The 21,081-nt window shown below is 48.3% G+C and overlaps 9 protein-coding genes across 10 annotated transcripts; 5 read left to right on the forward strand and 4 right to left on the reverse strand.

Moving 5' to 3' along the window:
* The first annotated feature begins 39 nt into the window (after window positions 1-39).
* Window positions 40-1,306, forward strand: LOC117148604 (glycolipid transfer protein 1). Its single transcript, XM_033316084.1, has 4 exons — window positions 40-496; window positions 572-627; window positions 722-979; window positions 1,044-1,306. The coding sequence occupies exons 1-4, from the start codon at window positions 364-366 to the stop codon at window positions 1,209-1,211; spliced, it is 615 nt and encodes a 204-aa protein (XP_033171975.1). The 5' UTR covers window positions 40-363; the 3' UTR covers window positions 1,212-1,306.
* LOC117148605 (transmembrane protein 17B) lies at window positions 690-2,472 on the reverse strand. The gene is made up of 2 exons (XM_033316085.1): window positions 1,860-2,472; window positions 690-1,784 (listed from the first exon to the last, which is right to left on the reverse strand). Exons 1-2 carry the CDS (start codon window positions 1,974-1,976, stop codon window positions 1,326-1,328), a joined length of 576 nt encoding a protein of 191 aa, XP_033171976.1. The 5' UTR covers window positions 1,977-2,472; the 3' UTR covers window positions 690-1,325.
* On the forward strand, window positions 2,381-2,878 carry LOC117148608. The gene has a single exon (XM_033316089.1). It carries the CDS (start codon window positions 2,390-2,392, stop codon window positions 2,756-2,758), a length of 369 nt encoding a protein of 122 aa, XP_033171980.1. The 5' UTR covers window positions 2,381-2,389; the 3' UTR covers window positions 2,759-2,878.
* On the reverse strand, window positions 2,761-6,608 carry LOC117148599. The gene is made up of 6 exons (XM_033316080.1): window positions 6,401-6,608; window positions 5,857-6,345; window positions 5,133-5,747; window positions 4,575-5,074; window positions 3,007-4,514; window positions 2,761-2,944 (listed from the first exon to the last, which is right to left on the reverse strand). The coding sequence occupies exons 1-6, from the start codon at window positions 6,518-6,520 to the stop codon at window positions 2,901-2,903; spliced, it is 3,276 nt and encodes a 1,091-aa protein (XP_033171971.1). The 5' UTR covers window positions 6,521-6,608; the 3' UTR covers window positions 2,761-2,900.
* A 29-nt stretch (window positions 6,609-6,637) lies between these two features.
* On the forward strand, window positions 6,638-7,333 carry LOC117148606 (UDP-N-acetylglucosamine transferase subunit ALG14 homolog). Its single transcript, XM_033316086.1, has one exon. It carries the CDS (start codon window positions 6,724-6,726, stop codon window positions 7,297-7,299), a length of 576 nt encoding a protein of 191 aa, XP_033171977.1. The 5' UTR covers window positions 6,638-6,723; the 3' UTR covers window positions 7,300-7,333.
* Window positions 7,288-9,948, reverse strand: LOC117148601 (sprT-like domain-containing protein Spartan). Its single transcript, XM_033316082.1, has 3 exons — window positions 9,737-9,948; window positions 9,112-9,667; window positions 7,288-8,989 (listed from the first exon to the last, which is right to left on the reverse strand). Exons 2-3 carry the CDS (start codon window positions 9,457-9,459, stop codon window positions 7,373-7,375), a joined length of 1,965 nt encoding a protein of 654 aa, XP_033171973.1. The 5' UTR covers window positions 9,460-9,667; window positions 9,737-9,948; the 3' UTR covers window positions 7,288-7,372.
* A 62-nt stretch (window positions 9,949-10,010) lies between these two features.
* LOC117148607 (UDP-N-acetylglucosamine transferase subunit ALG14 homolog) lies at window positions 10,011-10,705 on the forward strand. The gene has a single exon (XM_033316088.1). The coding sequence runs from the start codon at window positions 10,096-10,098 to the stop codon at window positions 10,669-10,671; it is 576 nt and encodes a 191-aa protein (XP_033171979.1). The 5' UTR covers window positions 10,011-10,095; the 3' UTR covers window positions 10,672-10,705.
* On the reverse strand, window positions 10,695-13,336 carry LOC117148600 (sprT-like domain-containing protein Spartan). The gene is made up of 4 exons (XM_033316081.1): window positions 13,120-13,336; window positions 12,928-13,050; window positions 12,490-12,849; window positions 10,695-12,367 (listed from the first exon to the last, which is right to left on the reverse strand). The coding sequence occupies exons 1-4, from the start codon at window positions 13,210-13,212 to the stop codon at window positions 10,748-10,750; spliced, it is 2,196 nt and encodes a 731-aa protein (XP_033171972.1). The 5' UTR covers window positions 13,213-13,336; the 3' UTR covers window positions 10,695-10,747.
* A 667-nt stretch (window positions 13,337-14,003) lies between these two features.
* On the forward strand, window positions 14,004-19,774 carry LOC117148391. Of its 2 annotated transcripts, XM_033315755.1 has the most exons (4): window positions 14,004-14,022; window positions 16,176-18,589; window positions 18,641-18,749; window positions 18,992-19,059. In XM_033315755.1, the coding sequence occupies exons 2-4, from the start codon at window positions 16,241-16,243 to the stop codon at window positions 19,057-19,059; spliced, it is 2,526 nt and encodes an 841-aa protein (XP_033171646.1). In that variant the 5' UTR covers window positions 14,004-14,022; window positions 16,176-16,240. The 2 variants fall into 2 exon arrangements, with proteins under 2 accessions (XP_033171646.1, XP_033171644.1); XM_033315753.1 differs by lacking the exon at window positions 14,004-14,022 and having other exon boundaries at window positions 16,241-18,589; window positions 18,992-19,774.
* The last annotated feature ends 1,307 nt before the right edge of the window (window positions 19,775-21,081 follow it).

Below are 21,081 nucleotides of genomic sequence, written 5' to 3' on the forward strand. Positions count from 1 at the left end.
CGCCACACCCCGTAACCCGTTCACCCTGCGTGTGGAAACAACGTAGTCGCGCGCGGCACTTGCTCAGTGCCCAGTTCCCATTATCGCCGTGGCGGAGGAGAAGGCCGTGCGATGGCGAGCTCAAGTGTCGCACGGGCGTAGAGTAGTATTGGAATTCCGAGCGCAGCTCGTTCGATAAGATAAACAGCCGATATTGGTGCCCGAAACTAAGCAGCTGGCCAACTTCGCTTGCAGATTTACCAATCAGTCGGCGTTCGAAGCGCATTGGAGACGGAACCAAGCGGCGAGCTAAGAGGAGCAGAAGCGGAGCAGAGCAGAGCAGGAAACTAGAGGACGGAACAGGACCGAACACACGAGCACACAATGGCAGCCAGCGAGGGATCGGCGCGCATTCAGTTCAAGGCGCTGCGTGGATTTCCGGCCATCGGCGATACCGCTGATAAGCTGGAGACACAGGCCTTCCTCGCCGCCTCCAAGGAGATAGTAACCGTCATAGGTGATAACAGCGCACCCAAACCGAAGCCAATCAATTCCGCTCACTGCTATCTGTTTACCATTTTCCATTTTGCAGAGAGCTTCGGCAAACTATTCACACCCGTGATCAGCGACATGAACGGAAACATAAGCGTAAGCTTTCCGAGATCTTCAAGATCTAGCCCGAACCACCTGCACATACATATGTATACACATTCGTTTACATTGCCGTTTATTGCCGTTTCAGAAACTGACGAAAGCCTACGGAGCGGATGTGGTCAAGTACCAGTATCTGGAGGATCTGATCGTGCTGAACGTGAACGTGGACGACTTTGCGGCCAACGCGCTGCTCTGGCTGAAGCGCGGCCTGCAGCTCATATGCACCTTCTTCGAGAACATCTACAACGATGCCCAGGCCAAGGAGGCACTGAAGCAGCATCTGCAGGACGCGTACGAGCGCACGCTGAAGCCCTACCACGGCTTCATCGTCCAGAGCACAATCAAGGTGGGTGCATCGGTCGGGCATCGCTCACTTCCTTCGCTAATTGTGCTTATTCCCTCGCCTGCAGATCATCTACAGCTGGGTGCCCACGCGCAGCCAGCTGCTGGGCCAGGGTGACGCCCAGGCGGAGAACATCGAGGTGCTGACCAGCTTTCTGCCGCGTATGCGCGCCCATCTGGACTCGATCGATGCCCTGCTTAAGGCGCACAACTTGGACGATGCACGGAAGGTGTGATCGTTCCTTAGCCTAGCCTAGCTTAGCTTAAATAGCTTATTCTACTTTATTATTTATGCCAATGTCCAAGTAAAACGCAGAGCCTTACTTATAAACCACCTGCTGCACGGCTCATCACTTCGATTCCGGGGAGCGTCGCACGCGTCGCCTTTGCTCATTGGTCGTGGGCGTGCCCACACTGGCGGACTGCTGCTGCTGCTCCTCCTCCTCCTCCTCCCCCTCCTCCTCTGGCAGCTGTTCGTTCTCTTCCAGTGGGAGCGGCAGCGGCAGCTTACAGCCTGGCTTGCAGATGACAAAGTGCACCAGGGACACGATCACCTCGAGAACTATCAACGCGAACACGGCGTTCGTGATGATGCGTAGCCACAAACTGCGTCCGGCAGCTGAGAGGCGAAGAAAGACCATGGCGGGCAGCAGGATACAGGGCGTCACGGTGAGCAGCATCCACATGGCGGTGGCGCCAGAGCACAGGTTCACCGAGTAGCCGGCGTACAGGCGTACGGATTCAGCGGACACCGCCAAAAGGTAGGCCACCAGCATGGACAGGCCCTCCAGGTTCCACAAGTGATGCAGCTGCCGGGGACAAACGGAAGCTGGTTGAGACCGCACATACCGCAGGGGGGGGGCTAATCTCAAATGAAGACTTACGCGTATGAGCATGTGGATCATGTAGCTCATGGCCCACACCATGGACACATAGGTGTTGGCCTGCAGCAGCATCTGCAGCACCAGGTTGGCCCGATGCGGCGTCACCGAGTACGCCATTTCGATTGGATTTCCACCAAGCACGCTCTAGGCACTGCACTTCAGTTCAGTGGCAATGAATCTCCAGTGGCTGCAACGTTTGTTGTACTTCCTGCTGGTTGACAGGGCAACACAATCAGCTGGAAAGGACGCTTCAGCTCTGAGTGCTGCGACTGCTGCCGCTTGCAGGACCTAAGCTGCCTGCTCCCGCACTCGAAAAGGTCCTGCCTTCGGTTTAAATAATCAGCTATCAGTCTCCAAACTCTTTTTGACATGTTTAAACCATTGAAAGGGCTACTTTCTGCTCCAAATATGTATTGGTCTAACACTTAGGTGGTGCAGAACACATTAGCGCCACGCCAACCATGAGAAACCAGCTAAACGGGCGAAGCGAAACGAATAAAGAGCGGCGAGGCTGCAGAGACCAACTGACCATGCGGCGGCAAGGAGTGCATTGGTGCTGCCTGGTGGCCATCGCCCTGGCCATGGCCATACGGCAGGTGTCCCTGGGCTTCAGCGCCAACGATCGCCGCTTCCAGTGCCTGCAGCCGCGCCTGAGGGGCCAGGCCAACTGCTCGCCATGCGCCGATCTGTACGTCTTCAATCGCCAGGCCGCCTATCGGCGCTGCGAGCACGTCAACGGGAATTGCTACCCACATCGCACGGTCTTCGCCAGCGCCCGCATGTGCGAGCTCACCTGCCAGCCGTACATCCGGCGAGCCACGCTGCACGAGGTGACCACCCTGCCGCCGCCACCACCGATCGTCGAGCCCTTCGGCGACAGCGATGAGGAGTTCGAATGAGGTTTTGTCAACAAAAATAAGCTGCTTTTAATTAAGTTGGTATGGGAATGTTTGGTCGGGACTATCGGTAGTTGTGCTGGTGATGGTAATGGTAATGCGGTAATGCGTAATGTGTAACAAGATCCTTTGTGGAGATTCGATTCTAATGGGGCACACTGGAGTTGATGGTCTCCTCCAAGGCAGACACTGCAAGGCGAATTGAAAAAGTAAGTTCAAATGGCCAAATCTCGGGACCAACAACCACTTACGGAATCCGTGATCGTTCTGGTGCACCAGCGTGTTAAGGATGTCGGCCAGGATTTGGTGGCAACGTATGTACGTTAACTCGATCTCGGCCACCTGGTTGAGCGCCAGGTACTCCAAGCTATTGCGTTGCATTTCGCCGTCATCAATGCCGTCATCCGAAATGGTGAAGTCCAAGCATAGGGCATCGTGGTCGCGCATGCAGCTGGCGCAGGTGGTCCATTCCATGTCCAGCACGTAGACCAGATGAAAGATCTGGTCGAGGGCGACGCGGAATGACTTGAATTCGTCGGTCAGCATGCAATGTGTCTTCAGCCACGCCAAGTGCTCGTCGTGCATATTCCGCAAATCGCGGGCACTCTTGCACTCGCCAATCCTGTGCTCGATCTGACGGCTCACGGCCTCCATAAGGTGCGCGTGCAGCTTGTTGATGAGGAAAATCAACCAGAAGCGCACAATCTCCAGGCGACGAATGGTCAGGCCGATCAAATCCAGAGGTGCGCATGGATTGGGACTGGCGCGACGCAAAAACTTCAAATTCTCCAGCTTCCAGACGGCCCACTTCACCTTCAGCATCAGACGCCACACCGAATTGTAGTCTTGCATGTTCGCGGGTGTGAGAATATACCACTGGTGCATGGCCACTGGCCGCTCGAAGTCCAGTTCAATAGCGTCCAGGGCCTCATAGACCTTGATTGAATTCGAGTTTATCTGGGATATCAACTTGACGTGAAGCTGATGAGCCAATTGCGGATAGTGTGGCAGGAGCACAGCGCATAGCTTGGAAGTGAGCACCGAGCCCAGTGCCCAGCTATTGTTCTTCTCCATGCGCACGAAGAGTGCATTGTAGTATGGCACGAGTAGATAGTATTTCTCCAGCAGCATCGTATGCCGCAGGAATCGCATCTTCTCGGCCACCTGCATTTCCTTGCAGTACGTACGAATCGCGTACTCGTTCGCCAGCCACTGTCTCCTTCGCAGAATTTCGCGCAGTGCCTCCGGCAACTCAGACTTCAGCTGCAGACAAGTGGAGCGCTCCAAGCGCTTCAAAATGTTGGCCAATAGGAAGGGGTTGCTTTTAAGCCGCTCGCGTTGTCGCTCCAGACGTTGTTCCATTAACGGCTTGGTAAATATGGCGAAGAGTTCATGGTTCCTAATGCCCTGCCTATTGCACACAGTCAGATCTTCGTAGTCTTTGTCCGGCTCCGGTTCATCCTCGTAATCCGTGTTGTCGGCACCACAGTAAACCTTTAGCTGTGCAAAAAGCTGCGCGAACAGCTCATCGTGCAGTGACGGCAATTGGATTTCATTGTTGCTGGTCAGCATTTCGCTCAGCGTATTTACACTGCATAGCAAATCCTGCGTTTCTCCAGACTCCAGGGCATGATCCAGCAGTAGTTGGTAGAGTGGGCAGGATTGCAGCTTGTTGAAGATCTCCACGAATTGCAAATCATCCTCGATTCCCACATTTCGTTTGCGCACGTGGCTACGTATGTGCGCATCTTCCTCGTAACTATAAAAAGAATGTAGCTATGACTTCAGCTGGTGGTGTGTGAGCACCATTTTGGCTTACCAAAACTCCACGATGAACTCGCGAAGGTGATCTTCCAGTGTGGCCCTGCGCCACCAGCCGTCGATGATGATACAGTATCGCTTGAGGGAAATAAACAGCAGAGCAGTGGCAAGCTTCTGGTGCGGCTCCTGCATCAAGGTGTGCTTATACAGACTGGATAGCAAGTAGGCACTGCGTATGTGCGCAGGTCCCTTATCCAGGATGACATCTTCGGCCAGCTCTCGCAGCAAGCGCAGCTGGCTAAAGTGTTTCCTGAACTCAATCGTAAAGCGGATCAGCGTATTTTTTGCTGGATCCTTATTGACACGATCCTCGTAAGCGATGAGGAGCTGACAAATGGGCTGGACAAGATCTCTCAGGCCGTATGCAAAGAACTCCACGGTGTATGTAGTCTTTACGCCAAGCAAATGCAACGTATGATTATCGATGATGCGACGCAGTTCCATCATATCCTCCAGCGCAGGCACCACATTAAATAACAGAAAATTCTTCATCGTGCTCTGCAAGAAAGAGCAGGACTTTAGATGGAGTTATACATTAACGCTTCGATTTTCTTACCGCAGTCACCGTGCAGATACTGACATTATCGCGCACAGTAATGCGTCTCGTGGCCTTGTCGAATTCAAAGAAACAACAGCTCGCTGGACGCACAAACATGAAGAGGATCTCCCTTAGCAGACAGGGCTCCGTGATCGTTTTGGGCACTGGCAGGGCCAACAAGCCTCGGGCATTGTAATTCAGAAACATCACGTAGCTGACAGCAAAGTTGTCCAGTGGCTTAGCACTGGAGGGCAGGGCGTTCAAATAGACATATTGGCACCACCAGTGAGAATGGATTTTACGGAAGAAGTCCATGTTGTCACTTTGCCAATATTGTGTGAATGGTCGGGGCGATTGGGGTGGCGCCAACAGGAGCAGCTTGCTTCGTCTCAGATGGTTGCCCTTTAAGTTGTTGAGGCTCAGAACCATTGGTTTCATTATCCGGAAGTCGTAACTCCGGATCACACTCTCCACGGTCGGTATATAGCTTTTGTTAACACTTCCAGTCGGAACGACCGCCATCACGGCCTGCTCATAAACCCTGGCCATTTCCAAAAGGCTTCGCGAGACGCCAATATTTTCATCGGTCGTCAGAGTAGTTGTCGAGTCGCAGTCCGACTCCTCCGACCAGTCCTTTTGGAAAGAAGGTAAAGGTATTATTATGCTGCAAATGATTTCAGGGAAAGAACAGGCTACATATGTGTAGCGGATGATATGTGTTTGGAGTTCTCTAGATGCTCACACTTAAGCTGTCCGAGCTGTCATCCTCAGGCGGATCCAGGAAATCCTCGGCCAGCAGCGCTGGCCAGTCCACCTCAGTTTCGGAGGTATTCCTGGTGGCCTCCAGTTTCGCCTGTTCCTGTAAATGTGGCTCTCGCTCGGCCGCTTCCATGCTGTTAATTATGGACAGCCGGAGCTGTTCCATGAGCTCGCGGTTGCGCCGGATCTTTTGCACCGGCCTATCGGCTATGCAGAAGAGTAATTCGAGCATTGGCCATCCGCGATTAGGATCGAACTGCTGTTGATTTTCGTCCATGGCCAGATACCTGATGGCCAAGTCCTTGATGGTATCACCTAAAGACGCCATGCCCTCCGCCCGGAATCGCTCCGCCAGATCGTCCAGGTTGCGTTTCACCTCCATGTCCGTGGTTGTTGGATCCCATGACCTGCGTTGGTTGGCGATTATCTTTAATGCAGTATCCTCCATTTGGCGCAACTTTTTCTGGCTCGTCTGCGTTTTAAATTGGTTAAATTGGAATAGGGATAACATCTGTTTTAAAACCTACCCCCGGTTCCGACAGGCTCCTGACCAGTTTTCGCACGTTCTCGTTTATGGCGCAGTTGACTTCCGTCGAGGTCTTGTCGGAGTGATTCAGAAGCTTACCCTTCTGCACGGGAGGAGCCATTTCGCTCCGCTTTCTGATTGAGATCCAATAATTTCTATAAATGGCGCCCCCAGTAATAACAACAACGTAAATGGTACACCGGCATAATTATCGGTTCAGTTATCGATAGCAATGGAAACAGCTGTTCGTGGATGATCGACAATCGACTTGAAACGTAAACAACTCTAATTGTTGTTATTTAAATTGTGTTTTTGAAGGGCAACATGACGACCAGTGCGCCTCACCCCACCTACGTAATACTGGGCTCCGGCGGCCACACGGCGGAGATGTGCCGGCTGACCCAGGCGCTGCTACAACAGACAGACATCGAACAGACGGAGAAGTACCAGCCAATTAGACTGATCCTGGCCAACAGTGACTCAACTTCCGAGCGCCAGTTCAGGCAGATCATGCCGCAGGCTGCCCAGAGTGCGGAAATCGCGAAGGTGCCGCGCAGCCGCAACGTGGGCCAATCCTGGCTGAGCAGTATCTTCACCAGCCTGTGGGCGCTTCTCTGGAGCTGCTATCTGGTTTGGCGTGATCGCCCCCAGCTGATCCTCTGCAATGGACCCGGCACCTGTGTGCCCTTCTGCTATGCCGCCTACCTGTGGCGCCTCCTCGGACGCCTGCCCTCGCACTCCAGGATCGTGTTCGTGGAGAGCTTCTGCCGCGTGGAGACGCTGTCGCTGAGCGGACGCCTGCTCCTTCCGCTGGCGGACCTCTTTGTGGTCCACTGGCCGGCGTTGGCCACGCGCTATGTGGATAAAAAGAACGTGCGATATTTTGGGCGAATCCTGTAACATGTTTTTAATAAACCAAAAAATTTTTAAAGTACTTTCTCTATTTAACGAATTATGGTTTGAAGGTGCCGTCCTAGCGCTTCTTGCAACCCGCGCAGACATTTCGATGCGCCTTCAGGTGGTGGGGCATGATCTCCAGGCCACATCTGGGACAGCCGACGGTCTGTTTGAAGAGGTTGCGCTGCCGGCGCTGACGCGGAGTAAGTTCGTCCTCGCTGGACAGCTGAGCAGACGAGTCGGTGGAGGAGTTTAGGTTGAGCTTGTCGATCTCCTTTTCTGTTTTACCGGAGCTGCGAAGAATTCGTGTCGATGAGTTTGCTGTCGATTGGCCGCGTGCTGTGGAAGATCCTGAGGAGTCCTTTGAGGTAAAGGAAGCCCTTGGTCGACGGTTATTAGGCTTAAACGATGGCGGTTCCAAGCGCACCATAATGGCGCAGCCATCGAAGTGATTGGACAACTCAGTGCGCTTCATCTTCTCGAAGCAAATGGGACAAGATACGATGTCGTTGTCCACATCATTGGCGTCACTTGAGCAAGTGGGCTGTACGTCGTTATCCCGCTGGAACTCCTTCAGCAGGGTGTCCTCTCCAAAAACATCATCAATGATGGATTGGTTACCCAGTTCCGTTGCGTCTGTTAAAGAATCATTTGCGGCCACCTCATCGTCGTATTCATCATCAATTAAGAGAATATCGTCCTCACACAAGGTCAACTCATCCTCCATTACCTGGCGCTTGATATTATGCGTGCGCTCCTGACTGTCTATGGTGTTCCTGCCAGCTGGCGTCTTCATCTCCTCTTCATCACTATCGCTGTCAACCAAGTTGACGAAGGGCACATGGACATCCCTGACCATTACGTCATCATCGTAGGACTCCCAGGTGATTATCTCGCCGTCGCTGGAAACACGACGCCTCTTTTTGGTAATATCTGCTTCAGAATTATTCTGTCCCTTGTTGGAAGCATCTCCGCTAAAACGCTCAAGTCGAATTTGACGAAGTTTAGCGGGATCGGGAACATCAGTGTCACTAATACCGATGTTTTCTATAGCGCTAGAGCCACCAAGACTGTAGCCCTGTCCGCTTATTTCAGTGGTGGCTTTCGAACCTGATTTGTCGAGTTCATTGCCTCCGCCACTTGTGTTGCGGTTTGTGACAGCAGCTGGTGTCTTGGGCATGTCAAAGGGTTCGGAGGAGAGTCCGGGATAAGAAGTCGGCGGCACCGCCTTTGCCAGATCGCCCAGCAAAGCTGTGCCGGTGGCCGCTTTCTTGGCTGCCGGCTGGCCAAACCAGTTGCGTATGTCTTCCTTGGGCGCGGACACCGCCGGTGTGGAATTCTCAGCCCTGGACATGGTCTCCGGCATGGGGGGCTTCGATAGTTCCCCCAACTTAATGAAGGTGCCGCTGCAATCACGATGATGCCTCACCCACCACTCATCGTTCGGACCGGGCGCTAAGTTGCTGCTCCGCTTCACATAGCCCCAAAAGGGTGAGCGTTCCCGGCAAACGCCCACGCAGCGCCAGATGTGGGTGCGATGGGAGGCTACCTCGTCGTGAAAAGTGTGGTAAACGGTGATGTTGGTGCCCGCCACCTTGTTGATCGTCTCCATTATGCGCTTGAAATTGAGTCCATGGCCACCGTTGCCCTCGCGGATGTTGAGCACAAAGCAGTAGGCATGGATCATTTCGTGCTGGATGAAAAAAAGATTTAATGTAATGCTAAATATCTATGTGCATATGCAGTTCTCTAGGCTTGAGATGCCAATTATGAAGATTTCTGCGTAATATACGTGAAAAGTACAACAATTCTTACCAAGAGCGTCTCCACGAGATCCTTGCGAGGACGCAGCTTTAGCAGCGGCTCACTGAGCCGAATGGTCACCTCCTTGACGAAGCGATTGCCACGCTGGTAGCAGATTCCAGCGCACGAGTACATCTTCTTGCTCCATTCCAGGGAGACGGCGACCAGGCGCTCTTGGAAGAACTTCTCGTCGAAGCGTATGAACATGGAGTAGATGTCCGGAGTGGGATCGACCAGCTCACACGGCACCATATTTAGCATCTTATTGATATATTCATCATAGCTGGCCTGAATAGCGCGCACTGGTGGCTTCTTGGGAGCCGCTCCTTGTTTTTTGTTTTTGAGTTTAGTGTTCTCCATTTTTGTCTGGTTGAGATGAAAGGCGAAACGATATGAGAAGGGCCGGGCCTACGGTTAAATGAAATGCTATGATTTTCATGGCAAACTGATTTGGCTGATTCCATTTGGGGTAGACGAACTGGATACTGCTGTCCAGTTCGTTATTACCCTCCTAATCCCACTCGACCATTTGGGCCTGAATCCTGCGTGCCAGCTGGTAGTCCGTGTCCTGCAGAACCCAGAGTGGATGTTATTGAGGTGTTTTTTATTGGCCAGATTACCATTTCCCACTACGTACTTTGCTGGGATCCACGGCTGTGTAACTTTGGTCTGACTCAGCAGGTTCAGCGCGAACAAGTAGTTTGCATCTGACATGATGGTCGCCTTGTTGCTCCTCGGCCAATCCTCTGCAAAAATTAGTATGGATCTGGCTGATCCAGGAAATACTCGGCCAGCTCGATCTGCTTTCTGATTGAGATTCAATAAATTTTATAAATGGCGCCCTTAGTAATAACAACAACATTATGGTACGCCGGCATTATTATCGGTTCAGTTATCGATAGCAATGGAAACAGCTGTTCGTGGATGATCGACAATCGACTTGAAACGTAAACAACTCTAATTGTTGTTATTTAAATTGTGTTTTTGAAGGGCAACATGACGACCAGTGCGCCTCACCCCACCTACGTAATACTGGGCTCCGGCGGCCACACGGCGGAGATGTGCCGGCTGACCCAGGCGCTGCTACAACAGACAGACATCGAACAGACGGAGAAGTACCAGCCAATTAGACTGATCCTGGCCAACAGTGACTCAACTTCCGAGCGCCAGTTCAGGCAGATCATGCCGCAGGCTGCCCAGAGTGCGGAAATCGCGAAGGTGCCGCGCAGCCGCAACGTGGGCCAATCCTGGCTGAGCAGTATCTTCACCAGCCTGTGGGCGCTTCTCTGGAGCTGCTATCTGGTTTGGCGTGATCGCCCCCAGCTGATCCTCTGCAATGGACCCGGCACCTGTGTGCCCTTCTGCTATGCCGCCTACCTGTGGCGCCTCCTCGGACGCCTGCCCTCGCACTCCAGGATCGTGTTCGTGGAGAGCTTCTGCCGCGTGGAGACGCTGTCGCTGAGCGGACGCCTGCTCCTTCCGCTGGCGGACCTCTTTGTGGTCCACTGGCCGGCGTTGGCCACGCGCTATGTGGATAAAAAGAACGTGCGATATTTTGGGCGAATCCTGTAACATGTTTTTAATAAAACAAAAAATTTTTGAAGTACTTTCTCTATTTAACGAATTATGGTTTGCAGAAGGTGCCGTCCTAGCGCTTCTTGCAACCCGCGCAGACATTTCGATGCGCCTTCAGGTGGTGGGGCATGATCTCCAGGCCACATCTGGGACAGCCGACGGTCTGTTTGAAGAGGTTGCGCTGCCGGCGCTGACGCGGAGTAAGTTCGTCCTCGCTGGAGAGCAGAGCAGACGAGTCAGTGGAGGAGCTCAGGTTGAGCTCGTCGATCTCCTTTTCTGTGTAACCGGAGCTGCGAAGAATTCGTTTTGATGACTTGGCTTTCGATTTGGCGCCGCGTGATGTGGAAGATCCTGAGGAGTCCTTTGAGGTAAAGGGAGCCCTTGGTCGACGGTTTTTAGGCTTAAACGATGGCGGTTCCAAGCGCACCATAATGGCGCAGCCATCGAAGTGATTGGACAACTCAGTGCGCTTCATCTTCTCAAAGCAAATGGGACAAGATACAATGTCGTTGCCCGTATTCTTGCCGTAGCTTGAGCAAGTGGGCTGCACGTCGTTCTCACGCTGGAACTCCTTCAGCAGGGTGTCCTCTCCAAAAATATCATCAATGATGGATTGGTCAGCTAGTTCCGTGGCGGCTGTTAAAGAGTCATTTGCGGCCACCTCATCGTCGTATTCATCATCAATTAAGAGGATATCGTCCTCACACAAGGTCAACTCATCCTCCATTACTTGGCGCTTGATATTCTGCGTGCGCTCTTGACTGCTCATGGTGTTCCTGCCAGCTGGCGTCTTCATCTCCTCTTCATCACTATCGCTGTCAACCAAGTTGACGAAGGGCACATGGACATCCCTGACCATTACGTCATCATCGTAGGACTCCCAGGTGATTATCTCGCCGTCGCTGGAAACACGACGCCTCTTTTTGGTAATATCTGCTTCAGAATTATTCTGTCCCTTGTTGGAAGCATCTCCGCTAAAACGCTCAAGTCGAATTTGACGAAGTTTAGCGGGATCGGGAACATCAGTGTCACTAATACCGATGTTTTCTATAGCGCTAGAGCCACCAAGACTGTAGCCCTGTCCGCTTATTTCAGTGGTGGCTTTCGAACCTGATTTGTCGAGTTCATTGCCTCCGCCACTTGTGTTGCGGTTTGTGCCAGCAGCTGGTGTCTTGGGCATGGCAAAGGGTTCGGAGGAGAGTCCGGGATAAGAAGTCGGCGGCACCGCCTTTGCCAGATCGCCCAGCAAAGCTGTGCCGGTGGCCGCTTTCTTGGCTGCCGGCTGGTCGAACCAGTTGCGTATGTCTTCCTTGGGCGCGGCCACTGCCGGTGTGGACTTCTTAGCCCTGGACTTGGTCTCCGGCTTTGGGGGCTTCGATGGTTCACCCAACTTCATGAAGGTGCCGCTGCACTCACGATGATGCCTCGCCCACCACTCATCGTTCGGACCGGGCGCTCGGTTGCTGGTCCGCTTCACATAGCCCCAAAACGGCGAGCGCTCCCGGCAAATGCCCGTGCAGCGCCAGATGTGTGTGCGATAGGAGGCCACCTCGTCGTGAAAAGTGTGGTAAACGGTGATGTTGGTGCCCGCCACCTTGTTGATCGTCTCCATGATGCGCTTGAAATTGGGTCCATGGCCACCGTTGCCCTCGCGGATGTTGAGCACAAAGCAGTAGGCATGGATCATTTCGTGCTAGATGAAAAAAAGATTTAATGTAATGCTAAATATCTATGTGCATATGCAGTTCTCTAGGCTTGAGATGCCAATTATGAAGATTTCTGCGTAATATACGTGAAAAGTACAACAATTCTTACCAAGAGCGTCTCCACGAGATCCTTGCGCGGACGCAGCTTTAGCAGCGGCTCACTGAGCCGAATGGTCACCTCCTTGACGAAGCGATTGCCACGCTGGTAGCAGATTCCAGCGCACGAGTACATCTTCTTGCTCCATTCCAAGGAGACGGCGCCCAGGCGCTCTTGGAAGAACTTCTCGTCGAATCGTATGAACATGGAGTAGATGTCCGGAGTGGGATCGACCAGCTCCCACTGCGGATGCACCAGATTTATCGTCTTATTGAGATAGTCATCATAGCTGGCCTGAATAGCGCGCACTGGTGGCTTCGTGGGAGCCGCTCCTCGTTTTTTGTTTTTGATTTTAGTGTTCTCCATTTTTGTCTTGTGGAGATGAAAGGCGATACGATATGAGAAGTGCCTACGATAAATGAAATGCTATGATTTTCATTGTAAACTTACTGATTTTGGCTGATTCGATTTGGGGTAGACGAACTGGATACTGCTGTCCAGCTCGTTATCACCGCCCTCCTCGCCCTCGTCCATTTGGGCCTGAATCCTGCGTGCCAGCTGGTAGTCCGTGTCCTGCAGAACCCAGAGTGGATGATATTGAGGTGTTTTTTTATTGGCCAGATTACCATTTCCCCTACGTACTTTGCTGGCATCCGCGGCTGTGTAACTTTGGTCTGACTCAGCATTCAGCTGGTTCTGCAGGTTTAGCGCGAACAAGTAGTCTGCATCTGACATGATGGTTGCCTTGTTTCTCCTGGGCTAATCCTCTGCAGAAATTAGTATCGCAATTTCTAGGTGCACAAAAATACTTCGAAAAATATTTCGCGCTTCGTTGCAGTGTGACCAGTCTTTGGGGCAAAAATATATGCTCGTGTTTGGCGCGGTTAGTCAGGTATCGATAAGTTCGGTTATCGCGCCAAGCTTGCCTACTCCATTTATCACATTTAACGACAGTGGTTTGCGATTTGAAACTTAACAAGCGATTTAAGACTTGGCGGTGAAATAGCACGACACTTTTAATAATAATCGATTAATATTTGTGCTATAAAAATTGGTTTTACATCAACGAATAACCGTGGTTACATTATTGAACTGTGAAAGTGAATCCACGTTCGTGCAAAACGTACGAAATTTTAATATAGCGTGATAAGATTTATTTCTTGTTTCAAATATCAAATACACAGTGTTCAGTGTCGCACAAAGTCCATCTCTAGTTGCACCGCTATTTTCAAATAGCTCACGAAATTCCGAGAAACGAATTTAGCCTGCGCATGCGTCACCTCTATTTTAGCTGATCTATTCGCTGTGGAAACGTAATAATTTGAAGCGACGCACGCATTTTGCTAGACTTTCGAGTCAATATGGCTTAGCGCGAAGTCAACATTAATTACCCACCTATCGGATGTTCAAATCTATCGTGTCTTTAGAGAGGGGAGAAGGAAGGCGATCCCTGCGCTAGTGGCATCGATATCGGAGTGTCCTACGTATCGATGCTACACCGTTCATTAACGGCCCAACGCTCGAGGACGCAACATTGACTCTTTGGTAAGTCTCCCAGCATCCGTTTCCGGAAAAGTTTTAAATCTTACAATTTACAAATGGGGGGCTTGAAAAAGTAAAAGTTCGCCTGCAAGCGGCAGATGAAGCGCCAGGGCAGCTCCGGTCAAAACAATTCTAATGCGAATCCCAAACCAAGGCCACTGATTTTGGGGCAAAGCCGTGTGGAAACACCAGCAGCGCCATCAATTCAGCACGCTGGTCCGGCAAAAAAATGTGACGATGGCCAACAGCAGCCAGGGGAGCCCAGCACGTGTTTTAAACATGGGCCGCTGGCTTTTTGCTGCTCATTTGCCTAAATCCATTTAGCCAGAAATTGTTTGCGCTAACTTCACATTTCTCGCCTCGGGTTGCCACCGCAAGGCACTATCCAAGCCATCCCAAGCTTTTCGTTCCGGCGGCTACCTGTAAGTCCGGAGTCAGTCATTCATTTATGCATTATCTTCTCGTCTGTACGGCGTCACTTATAAACAAAATCAGCGGCGTGCATATAAACAAATTGGGGTTTCGGTAACATAAGCTTACATTTGCTGACCATTGGACCATTGAATTGCGCTTGCCAAACAAATCCCGACAGTAAGTTTAACGAAACACGTGCTCCGGTTACAATCTTCTCCCCTATGCTTTCCCTTCCATCTTCGCGAGGAAACGCACAAGCAACTCGCATTCTTTTCTGCCAAAATGGCGAACTTTCAGCATGGCGTTGCTGCATTGGTATTAGTGTTGGCTAAGCATAATTGTGCGAAGAAAGCGAAAGAGCAAATGCAAATCAAAAATTTAAATCAACCAAAAACAAGGACCGCAAAAAAAAAAATAGAGAAGCATTTAACTTGACAATAATGTGCTTGTGACAAGTCTTTTAGAAGGTTGGAATTCGCAAGAAGTCCTCTTTCGTTGTGTATGTGTGTGATTTTCGGAACACCAGCGAACATTTATCCGTGTTGGTTCTTCCCCACTTTCGCGATTTCCAAAAACACGAGAAATATGCATGCATACATACATACGTATGTATGGATGTGTGTTTTTAAGCTTCAAGGAAGTGTGCGAAGGTACATACATGTGTACATTCATAAGTAGATGTAGCAAGTGTCAAAATGGTAGTTAATAATAGAGCATAGTTAATAATAGCATTTAACTTGAGAATAATGTGCTTGTGACAAGTCTTTTAGAAGGTTGGAATTCTTTCGTTGTGTATGTGTGTGATTTTCGCCATTTACAAGTACGAAACGCAAAGAATTCAAAGATGTAGTGGTGACAATTGTGTGGATGGCGAATCTGCGAGAAGACGCTTTATGCATGTGTGTGTAAGATTTTCCTAACACTGGCGAACATTTATCTGTGTTGGTTCTTTCTACCATTTGCAAATTCCAAAAAGTGCTGACAAGTGACAAGTGTGTGGATGGCGAATCTGCGAGAAGACGATCTTTGTATGTGTGTGAGACCTTCGGAACACTGAAGAACATTTTTCAGTGTTCGTTCCTTCTCCCATTTGCAAATTAAAAAAAGTGGTGGAAAGTGACAAGTGTGTGGATGGCGAATCAGCCAGAAGACGATCTATGTATGTGTGTGAGACCTTCGGAACACTGAAGAACATTTTTCAGTTTTCGTTCCTTCTCCCATTTGCAAATTCCAAAAAGTGGTGGAAAGGGACAAGTGTGTGAATGCGAATCAGCGAGAAGACGCTTCATGTATGTGTGTGTAAGATTTTCGGAACACTGGCGAACATTTATCCGTGTTTGTTCTTTCCCACTTTAGCGATTTCCAAAAACACGAGAAATATGCATGCATACATACATACGAATGTATGGATGTGTGTTTTCAAGCTTCAAGGAAGTGTGCGTATGTACATTCATATGGAGATGTAACCAGTGTCAAAATGGTAGTTAATAGGTAAAACGGTTAGTTTTCCGCTTTTTGTAACACATATCAATGCATGTATGTACATATGTGCATTTTTGTCCTTTTATTTTTGTGTGACTTAATGTTGTGGCTATTAGCCAGCCATTTTCGTAAGAATTACTTTTATACAGTAAACATAAGATTTATATCTATGGGAAGGCGGATTTTTAAGAGACATAAATATTCAGACAAACATACATGTGCATTTTTACTAATTTGTTAACTTCTTCCTTTTCGCGCAGATATCGGTTTGACGAAATTGCAGAGCAGTGGGGGCTACAACAGCTGTAGCGAGAGCGGAAACACGATGACTAAAATCGCCGGCAGCGACACCGGCAGCGAGAGCAGTGGCTCCAAGGATCCGAAGAAGACTTACCCAGAGTCCATTTACCACTACCAAAATGCACAGACCATCACCTTGGGCAGCTTCATCGATAATCAGATTTTCAAGCAAGCCAAAAAAAATTCGGGCAAATCTAAGAGAGCCATGAAACAGCTGTCGGAGAGAAAGCCTATGACACCAACTGAGCCATTGAATCCAATCCAACCTGTGAATCCGAAGGGCCAACAAAATCCAATGGGACCTGTGAATCCAATGGACCAAGAAATATTAAAGGAGTCAGTGGACCCAATGGGCCAAATTAAACCAATTCGCCCACTGAATCCGATGGGCCAATGGAATTCAATGGAGGCAAATCCAAGTGGCCAAATGAATTCCAAGGGGCCAATGACTCCACTTAGCCAAATGAAACAAATGGGCCCAATGAATCCGATAGGCCAAATAAATCCAATGGTAACTCCGAAACAAAATGGACAAATATATTCAATGAGCCAAATGAATCCGATGGGCCAATTGAATTCAATGAGCCAAATGAACCCGATGGACCAAATGAATCCAATGGAGCCAGGGAATTCAAATAGACAAATGAACCCAATGGGGATAGTGAATCCAAATGGCCAAATGAATTCAATGAGCCAAATGAACCCGATGGACGATATGAATCTGATGAGGGGACCAGTGAATCCAAATGGTCAAATTTATCCAATGGAACTAGGGAATCAAAAGGGACAAATTAATCCAATGTGGCCAGAAAATCCAAATGACCAAATTAATCCAATGTGGCCAGAAAATCCAAATGACCAAATTAATCCAATCTGGCCAGAAAATTCAAATGACCAAATGAACCCAATGGGGCCAGTGAATTCAAATGACCAAATGAATTCAGGTAGCCAAATGAATCTGATGGCCAAAATGAATATGATGGGGAGGCCAGTGAATCCAAATGGTCAACTTAATCCAATGGAGGCAGGGAATCCAAATGGCCAAATAAACCCAATGGGGCCAGTGAATCCAAATGACCAAATTAATTGCATGAGCCAAAAGGATCTGATCGACCAAGTAAATCTGATGGTCAAAATGTGTCTGATGGGGGTGTCAGTGAATCCAAATGGCCAAATAAATCCCAAGGGGCCAGTGAATTCATTGGAGCTATTGAATTATCTAGGGGAGGCAATGAATCTATTGGGCAAAATGAATACAACGGGGCCAACAGATCCAATGAAGCCCACGGAGCCAATGGATGGGGAGCACCCCTTACTTGGTTCGCAAAGTGATGCTCCGCCATATGACGACCCGATGACGTTGCCCATCGATCTCGACGATGACCTACCCGATGAGCCGGTGTATTTCGATGCTCCCCGCGACTTGACGAAACCACTCACACCATATGTCGAGTCATTGATACAGACATCCGCTAGATTGCGGCGAAACCCATTGGGTCTGAACTTTATAGAAGATGGCGACAGTTCCGATGATGAGGATACGTTTGCTAACCAAACGCTGAAACCCATTGGTTACGAGATGCTGATGGCCAGGAAGCACAAGGAAAATATTGAACTCATCTGCCGCTACCATGCGGAGCAGGTGGTACTTAAGACCCGCGCCATCGCGTTTTTATGGGAGAACTATAGAAGCGATAGCACGCTGCCGCCAAACAAGACTATTTGGAGTGTGGAGCCCCATGAGCTCAAGCCAAGACGTGTGCCACCCAATCCGCCGGCCCAGTCAAATCCAACCAATTCGATGCCCTTGAACGTGACGGCCCCTCCGACATACTGGATTCCGAACAACTATCCCATGCAGCATGCCAACTTGCATCCGAATAATCAGTCGGCTCCGGCAACTGAAGTCCAGTACCTAAATGAGAACTGGTGGCACAATGCCAACTACATGAACTTCTTTGCTAATATGGACCACATCTTGGTCAACCTGTCGCAGATGGAGCTGTACGCTGCCCAGATGTACACCGTGTACGGCGAGGCGTTCTTCGAGACGGCCATTGGCAGATACTTCCCGGGAGAGGCTACCGGCTCCTCCCCGCCATTTGGTCAGATTCAGCTCCAGTTCATGGAGCGGATCCGCCAGATCCATCATATCAATAAGATTAATCAGATCAATCAGATCCATCGGATCCAACAGCACCAACAGTCGCTGCAGTTCCAACAGTCGCAGCAGTTCCAACAGCGGCAGCAGTTCCAACAGCCGCAACAACAGATGCAGCAGCGTTCGCGCAACTATTCATCGAACCTCCAAGAGATGGCGCATAAAATGGACAGGACATTACCAGGACATCGCCAGATGCAACACGAGAATCAGGTATTGATGATCATGTTTGTTGGTCTGCAAAGTGTACATGTCTCTCCCCAGCCGAACATGCGCTACTCAAGAGCTGGAGAGCAAGGACCACTTCCAGGACGTTTTGCTGGAGGCGAACAGTTTGGCGGATGCAAGCCAAATCCCGGTCTAAATGCTGCAAGTAAGGACCGCAATTTTTACAACTTTCTTAATTAAAATTGGTAATATTTGATTGGCTTATTGCACTTTTAGTACCAACAGCTTGTAGTATCAATCCCAAAACATTATTTGCACTTCCCACATATTCTTGCATTCTGGAAAGCTGTTTTCGCATTTTGTAAACGTTTAGATCAGTAATATTTAGCATCTGATTGCAAAACATTTAACACTTATGTACATATATTCACTTCATTCGTACCACAGAGCCTCGTTTTAATAACATGATTAAGTCGGAGCGCCAAGAAAGTGACTCTGATGGGCGTTGGTGCTAGAGCATCGGATGGAAAGAAAGATGATCTCAAAGAACTGGAAGATCTCGCCTTGATCAAAACACACTTCCCACCGCTACTCGGGACATCAAAGAAATACAGGACTTAGTAACCAAATTTGGTAAATCTCAGGGGAACAGGATAACGTGAAACAGAAATGTTGAAAAAATCTATTTGTGGCCTAAGTATAAGAGCCTTCTTTTGTATACCCTTTAAAACAGAATTGCATTTACACACATATGTATCTACATATTGTTAACAGAAAACAAAATTTTATTTGCACAGATACGAGAAACTTTTGCTAACAGAAAAAAGAAATTCATTTACACACATATGTATGTATCTAGATATTGTTAACAGAAAACAAAATTGCATTTGAAAAGATACGAGAAACTTTTGGTAACAGAAAAAAGAATTTCATTTACACACATATGTATCTACATATTGTTAACAGAAAACAAAATTGCATTTGAAAAGAAATGAGAAACTTTTGGTAACAGAAAAAAGAATTTCATTTACACACATATGTATCTACATATTGTTAACAGAAAAAAGAATTGCCTTTGAAAAGATACGAGAAACTTTTGCTAAAAGAAAACAGAATTGCATTTGAAAAGAAATGAGAAACTTTTGGTAACAGAAAAAAGAATTTCATTTACACACATATGTATCTACATATTGTTAACAGAAAACAAAATTGCATTTGAAAAGACACATATGTACACACATATGTATCTACATATTGTTAACAGAAAACAAAATTGCATTTGAAAAGATACGAGAAACTTTTGGTAACAGAAAAAAGAATTTCATTTACACACATATGTATCTACATATTGTTAACAGAAAACAAAATTGCATTTGAAAAGATACGAGAAACTTTTGGTAACAGAAAAAAGAATTTCATTTACACACATATGTATCTACATATTGTTAACAGAGAACAAAATTGCATTTGAAAAGATACGTGAATCTTTTGCTAACAGAAAAAAAGAAATTTCATTTACACACAAATCTTTTGTAACAGAAAAAGGAATTCATTTACACACACATATATTGATAACAGAAAAAAATTGCATTTACACAAAAATTCCATTAACAAAAAGAATTTCATATATACACAAATCTATTGTTAACAGAAAACAGAATTTAATTCACCATTTTATATAAACACCTATTAATTCCACCGAACATGCATCAAAATGCTTGACTCGTGTGGAAGATAAGTTTGCTACGATGTATACAATATCGCATTTTTGTGCCAAAAAGTAATCAGATTCGTGATCAATTTCGTGATTACAATTTTGTGATAGCTAGTTATCAATCCCTTCCTATACAATTTCAGGGACTAAAGCCAAACAGAATTATATTTACATTTTTTATACAAACTACTGATGATAATAAAACCTTTACTACAAAATATATCAACTTTGTTTATGTTTAACCTTTGTGAATGTGAACAATTGTGAGACGAATCAAAAAGAGGGAAGCATAAGCTAATCATCCTCATAACGTTGGTAATCAACTTCCCTTCTCAGTGAAAGCTCGGGTTGAGTTCCATGATATCCACAAAAGTGGCAAAACGGACAGGTAACCCGCTTCCTACATTTGCCGATGACGTGTGTGTCACTTGCTGGTCCCAAAGTGAGCTTGAGGCGGGATACAAAAGGATTCTAGCTCCTATTTGGAAGTACGGGTGGCAAATCTGGGGCTTTGCTTGCGACAGCCAAATCAATACGATCACTGGTTGACTAAGATACCACAGGAATTCGCTGGCAAATGCCCTGTACAGTACCCGCCCACCAATGAGGCTTAATAGAAGCCAACCGAGGGACCTCATTCTTCGATCTCCATTAAGGAGGGTCAGTAGACAATGACTGACTGACTGACAAGTGTTATTGTCCTGTTTTGTTATTTATAAATTTAGTTACAACTAACTTTAGTTAGCCGGCGCGCCGAAATGGGCTGACTTAATAGCTGCCAGTTGGAAATCACTCGTATGCCTTTCGAAAATAAAGATATATG

Source organism: Drosophila mauritiana, chromosome X (assembly GCF_004382145.1).
Source record: "Drosophila mauritiana strain mau12 chromosome X, ASM438214v1, whole genome shotgun sequence".
NCBI classification, from domain to species: domain Eukaryota; kingdom Metazoa; phylum Arthropoda; class Insecta; order Diptera; family Drosophilidae; genus Drosophila; species Drosophila mauritiana.

What these genes read in the sequence shown, in the direction of transcription:
- LOC117148600 (XM_033316081.1), bottom strand. Translation starts at nt 13,212, where the DNA reads ATGTCAGATGCAGACTACTTGTTCGCGCTAAACCTGCAGAACCAGCTG. An exon ending in AATCGAATCAGCCAAAATCA is followed by an intron (nt 12,850 to 12,927) that starts GTAAGTTTACAA and finishes CATCTCCACAAG; the next exon opens with ACAAAAATGGAGAACACTAA. An exon ending in ATCTCGTGGAGACGCTCTTG is followed by an intron (nt 12,368 to 12,489) that starts GTAAGAATTGTT and finishes TTTTTCATCTAG; the next exon opens with CACGAAATGATCCATGCCTA.
- LOC117148604 (XM_033316084.1), top strand. Translation starts at nt 364, where the DNA reads ATGGCAGCCAGCGAGGGATCGGCGCGCATTCAGTTCAAGGCGCTGCGT. An exon ending in GGAGATAGTAACCGTCATAG is followed by an intron (nt 497 to 571) that starts GTGATAACAGCG and finishes TCCATTTTGCAG; the next exon opens with AGAGCTTCGGCAAACTATTC. An exon ending in TCGTCCAGAGCACAATCAAG is followed by an intron (nt 980 to 1,043) that starts GTGGGTGCATCG and finishes CCTCGCCTGCAG; the next exon opens with ATCATCTACAGCTGGGTGCC.
- LOC117148601 (XM_033316082.1), bottom strand. Translation starts at nt 9,459, where the DNA reads ATGGAGAACACTAAACTCAAAAACAAAAAACAAGGAGCGGCTCCCAAG. An exon ending in ATCTCGTGGAGACGCTCTTG is followed by an intron (nt 8,990 to 9,111) that starts GTAAGAATTGTT and finishes TTTTTCATCCAG; the next exon opens with CACGAAATGATCCATGCCTA.
- LOC117148606 (XM_033316086.1), top strand. Translation starts at nt 6,724, where the DNA reads ATGACGACCAGTGCGCCTCACCCCACCTACGTAATACTGGGCTCCGGC.
- LOC117148607 (XM_033316088.1), top strand. Translation starts at nt 10,096, where the DNA reads ATGACGACCAGTGCGCCTCACCCCACCTACGTAATACTGGGCTCCGGC.
- LOC117148608 (XM_033316089.1), top strand. Translation starts at nt 2,390, where the DNA reads ATGCGGCGGCAAGGAGTGCATTGGTGCTGCCTGGTGGCCATCGCCCTG.
- LOC117148391 (XM_033315755.1), top strand. Translation starts at nt 16,241, where the DNA reads ATGACTAAAATCGCCGGCAGCGACACCGGCAGCGAGAGCAGTGGCTCC. An exon ending in AGATGCAACACGAGAATCAG is followed by an intron (nt 18,590 to 18,640) that starts GTATTGATGATC and finishes GTCTCTCCCCAG; the next exon opens with CCGAACATGCGCTACTCAAG. An exon ending in TCCCGGTCTAAATGCTGCAA is followed by an intron (nt 18,750 to 18,991) that starts GTAAGGACCGCA and finishes TTCGTACCACAG; the next exon opens with AGCCTCGTTTTAATAACATG.
- LOC117148599 (XM_033316080.1), bottom strand. Translation starts at nt 6,520, where the DNA reads ATGGCTCCTCCCGTGCAGAAGGGTAAGCTTCTGAATCACTCCGACAAG. An exon ending in ACAGCTCGGACAGCTTAAGT is followed by an intron (nt 5,748 to 5,856) that starts GTGAGCATCTAG and finishes TCTTTCCAAAAG; the next exon opens with GACTGGTCGGAGGAGTCGGA. An exon ending in GAGTTCATCGTGGAGTTTTG is followed by an intron (nt 4,515 to 4,574) that starts GTAAGCCAAAAT and finishes TTCTTTTTATAG; the next exon opens with TTACGAGGAAGATGCGCACA.
- LOC117148605 (XM_033316085.1), bottom strand. Translation starts at nt 1,976, where the DNA reads ATGGCGTACTCGGTGACGCCGCATCGGGCCAACCTGGTGCTGCAGATG. An exon ending in TGATCCACATGCTCATACGC is followed by an intron (nt 1,785 to 1,859) that starts GTAAGTCTTCAT and finishes TGTCCCCGGCAG; the next exon opens with CTGCATCACTTGTGGAACCT.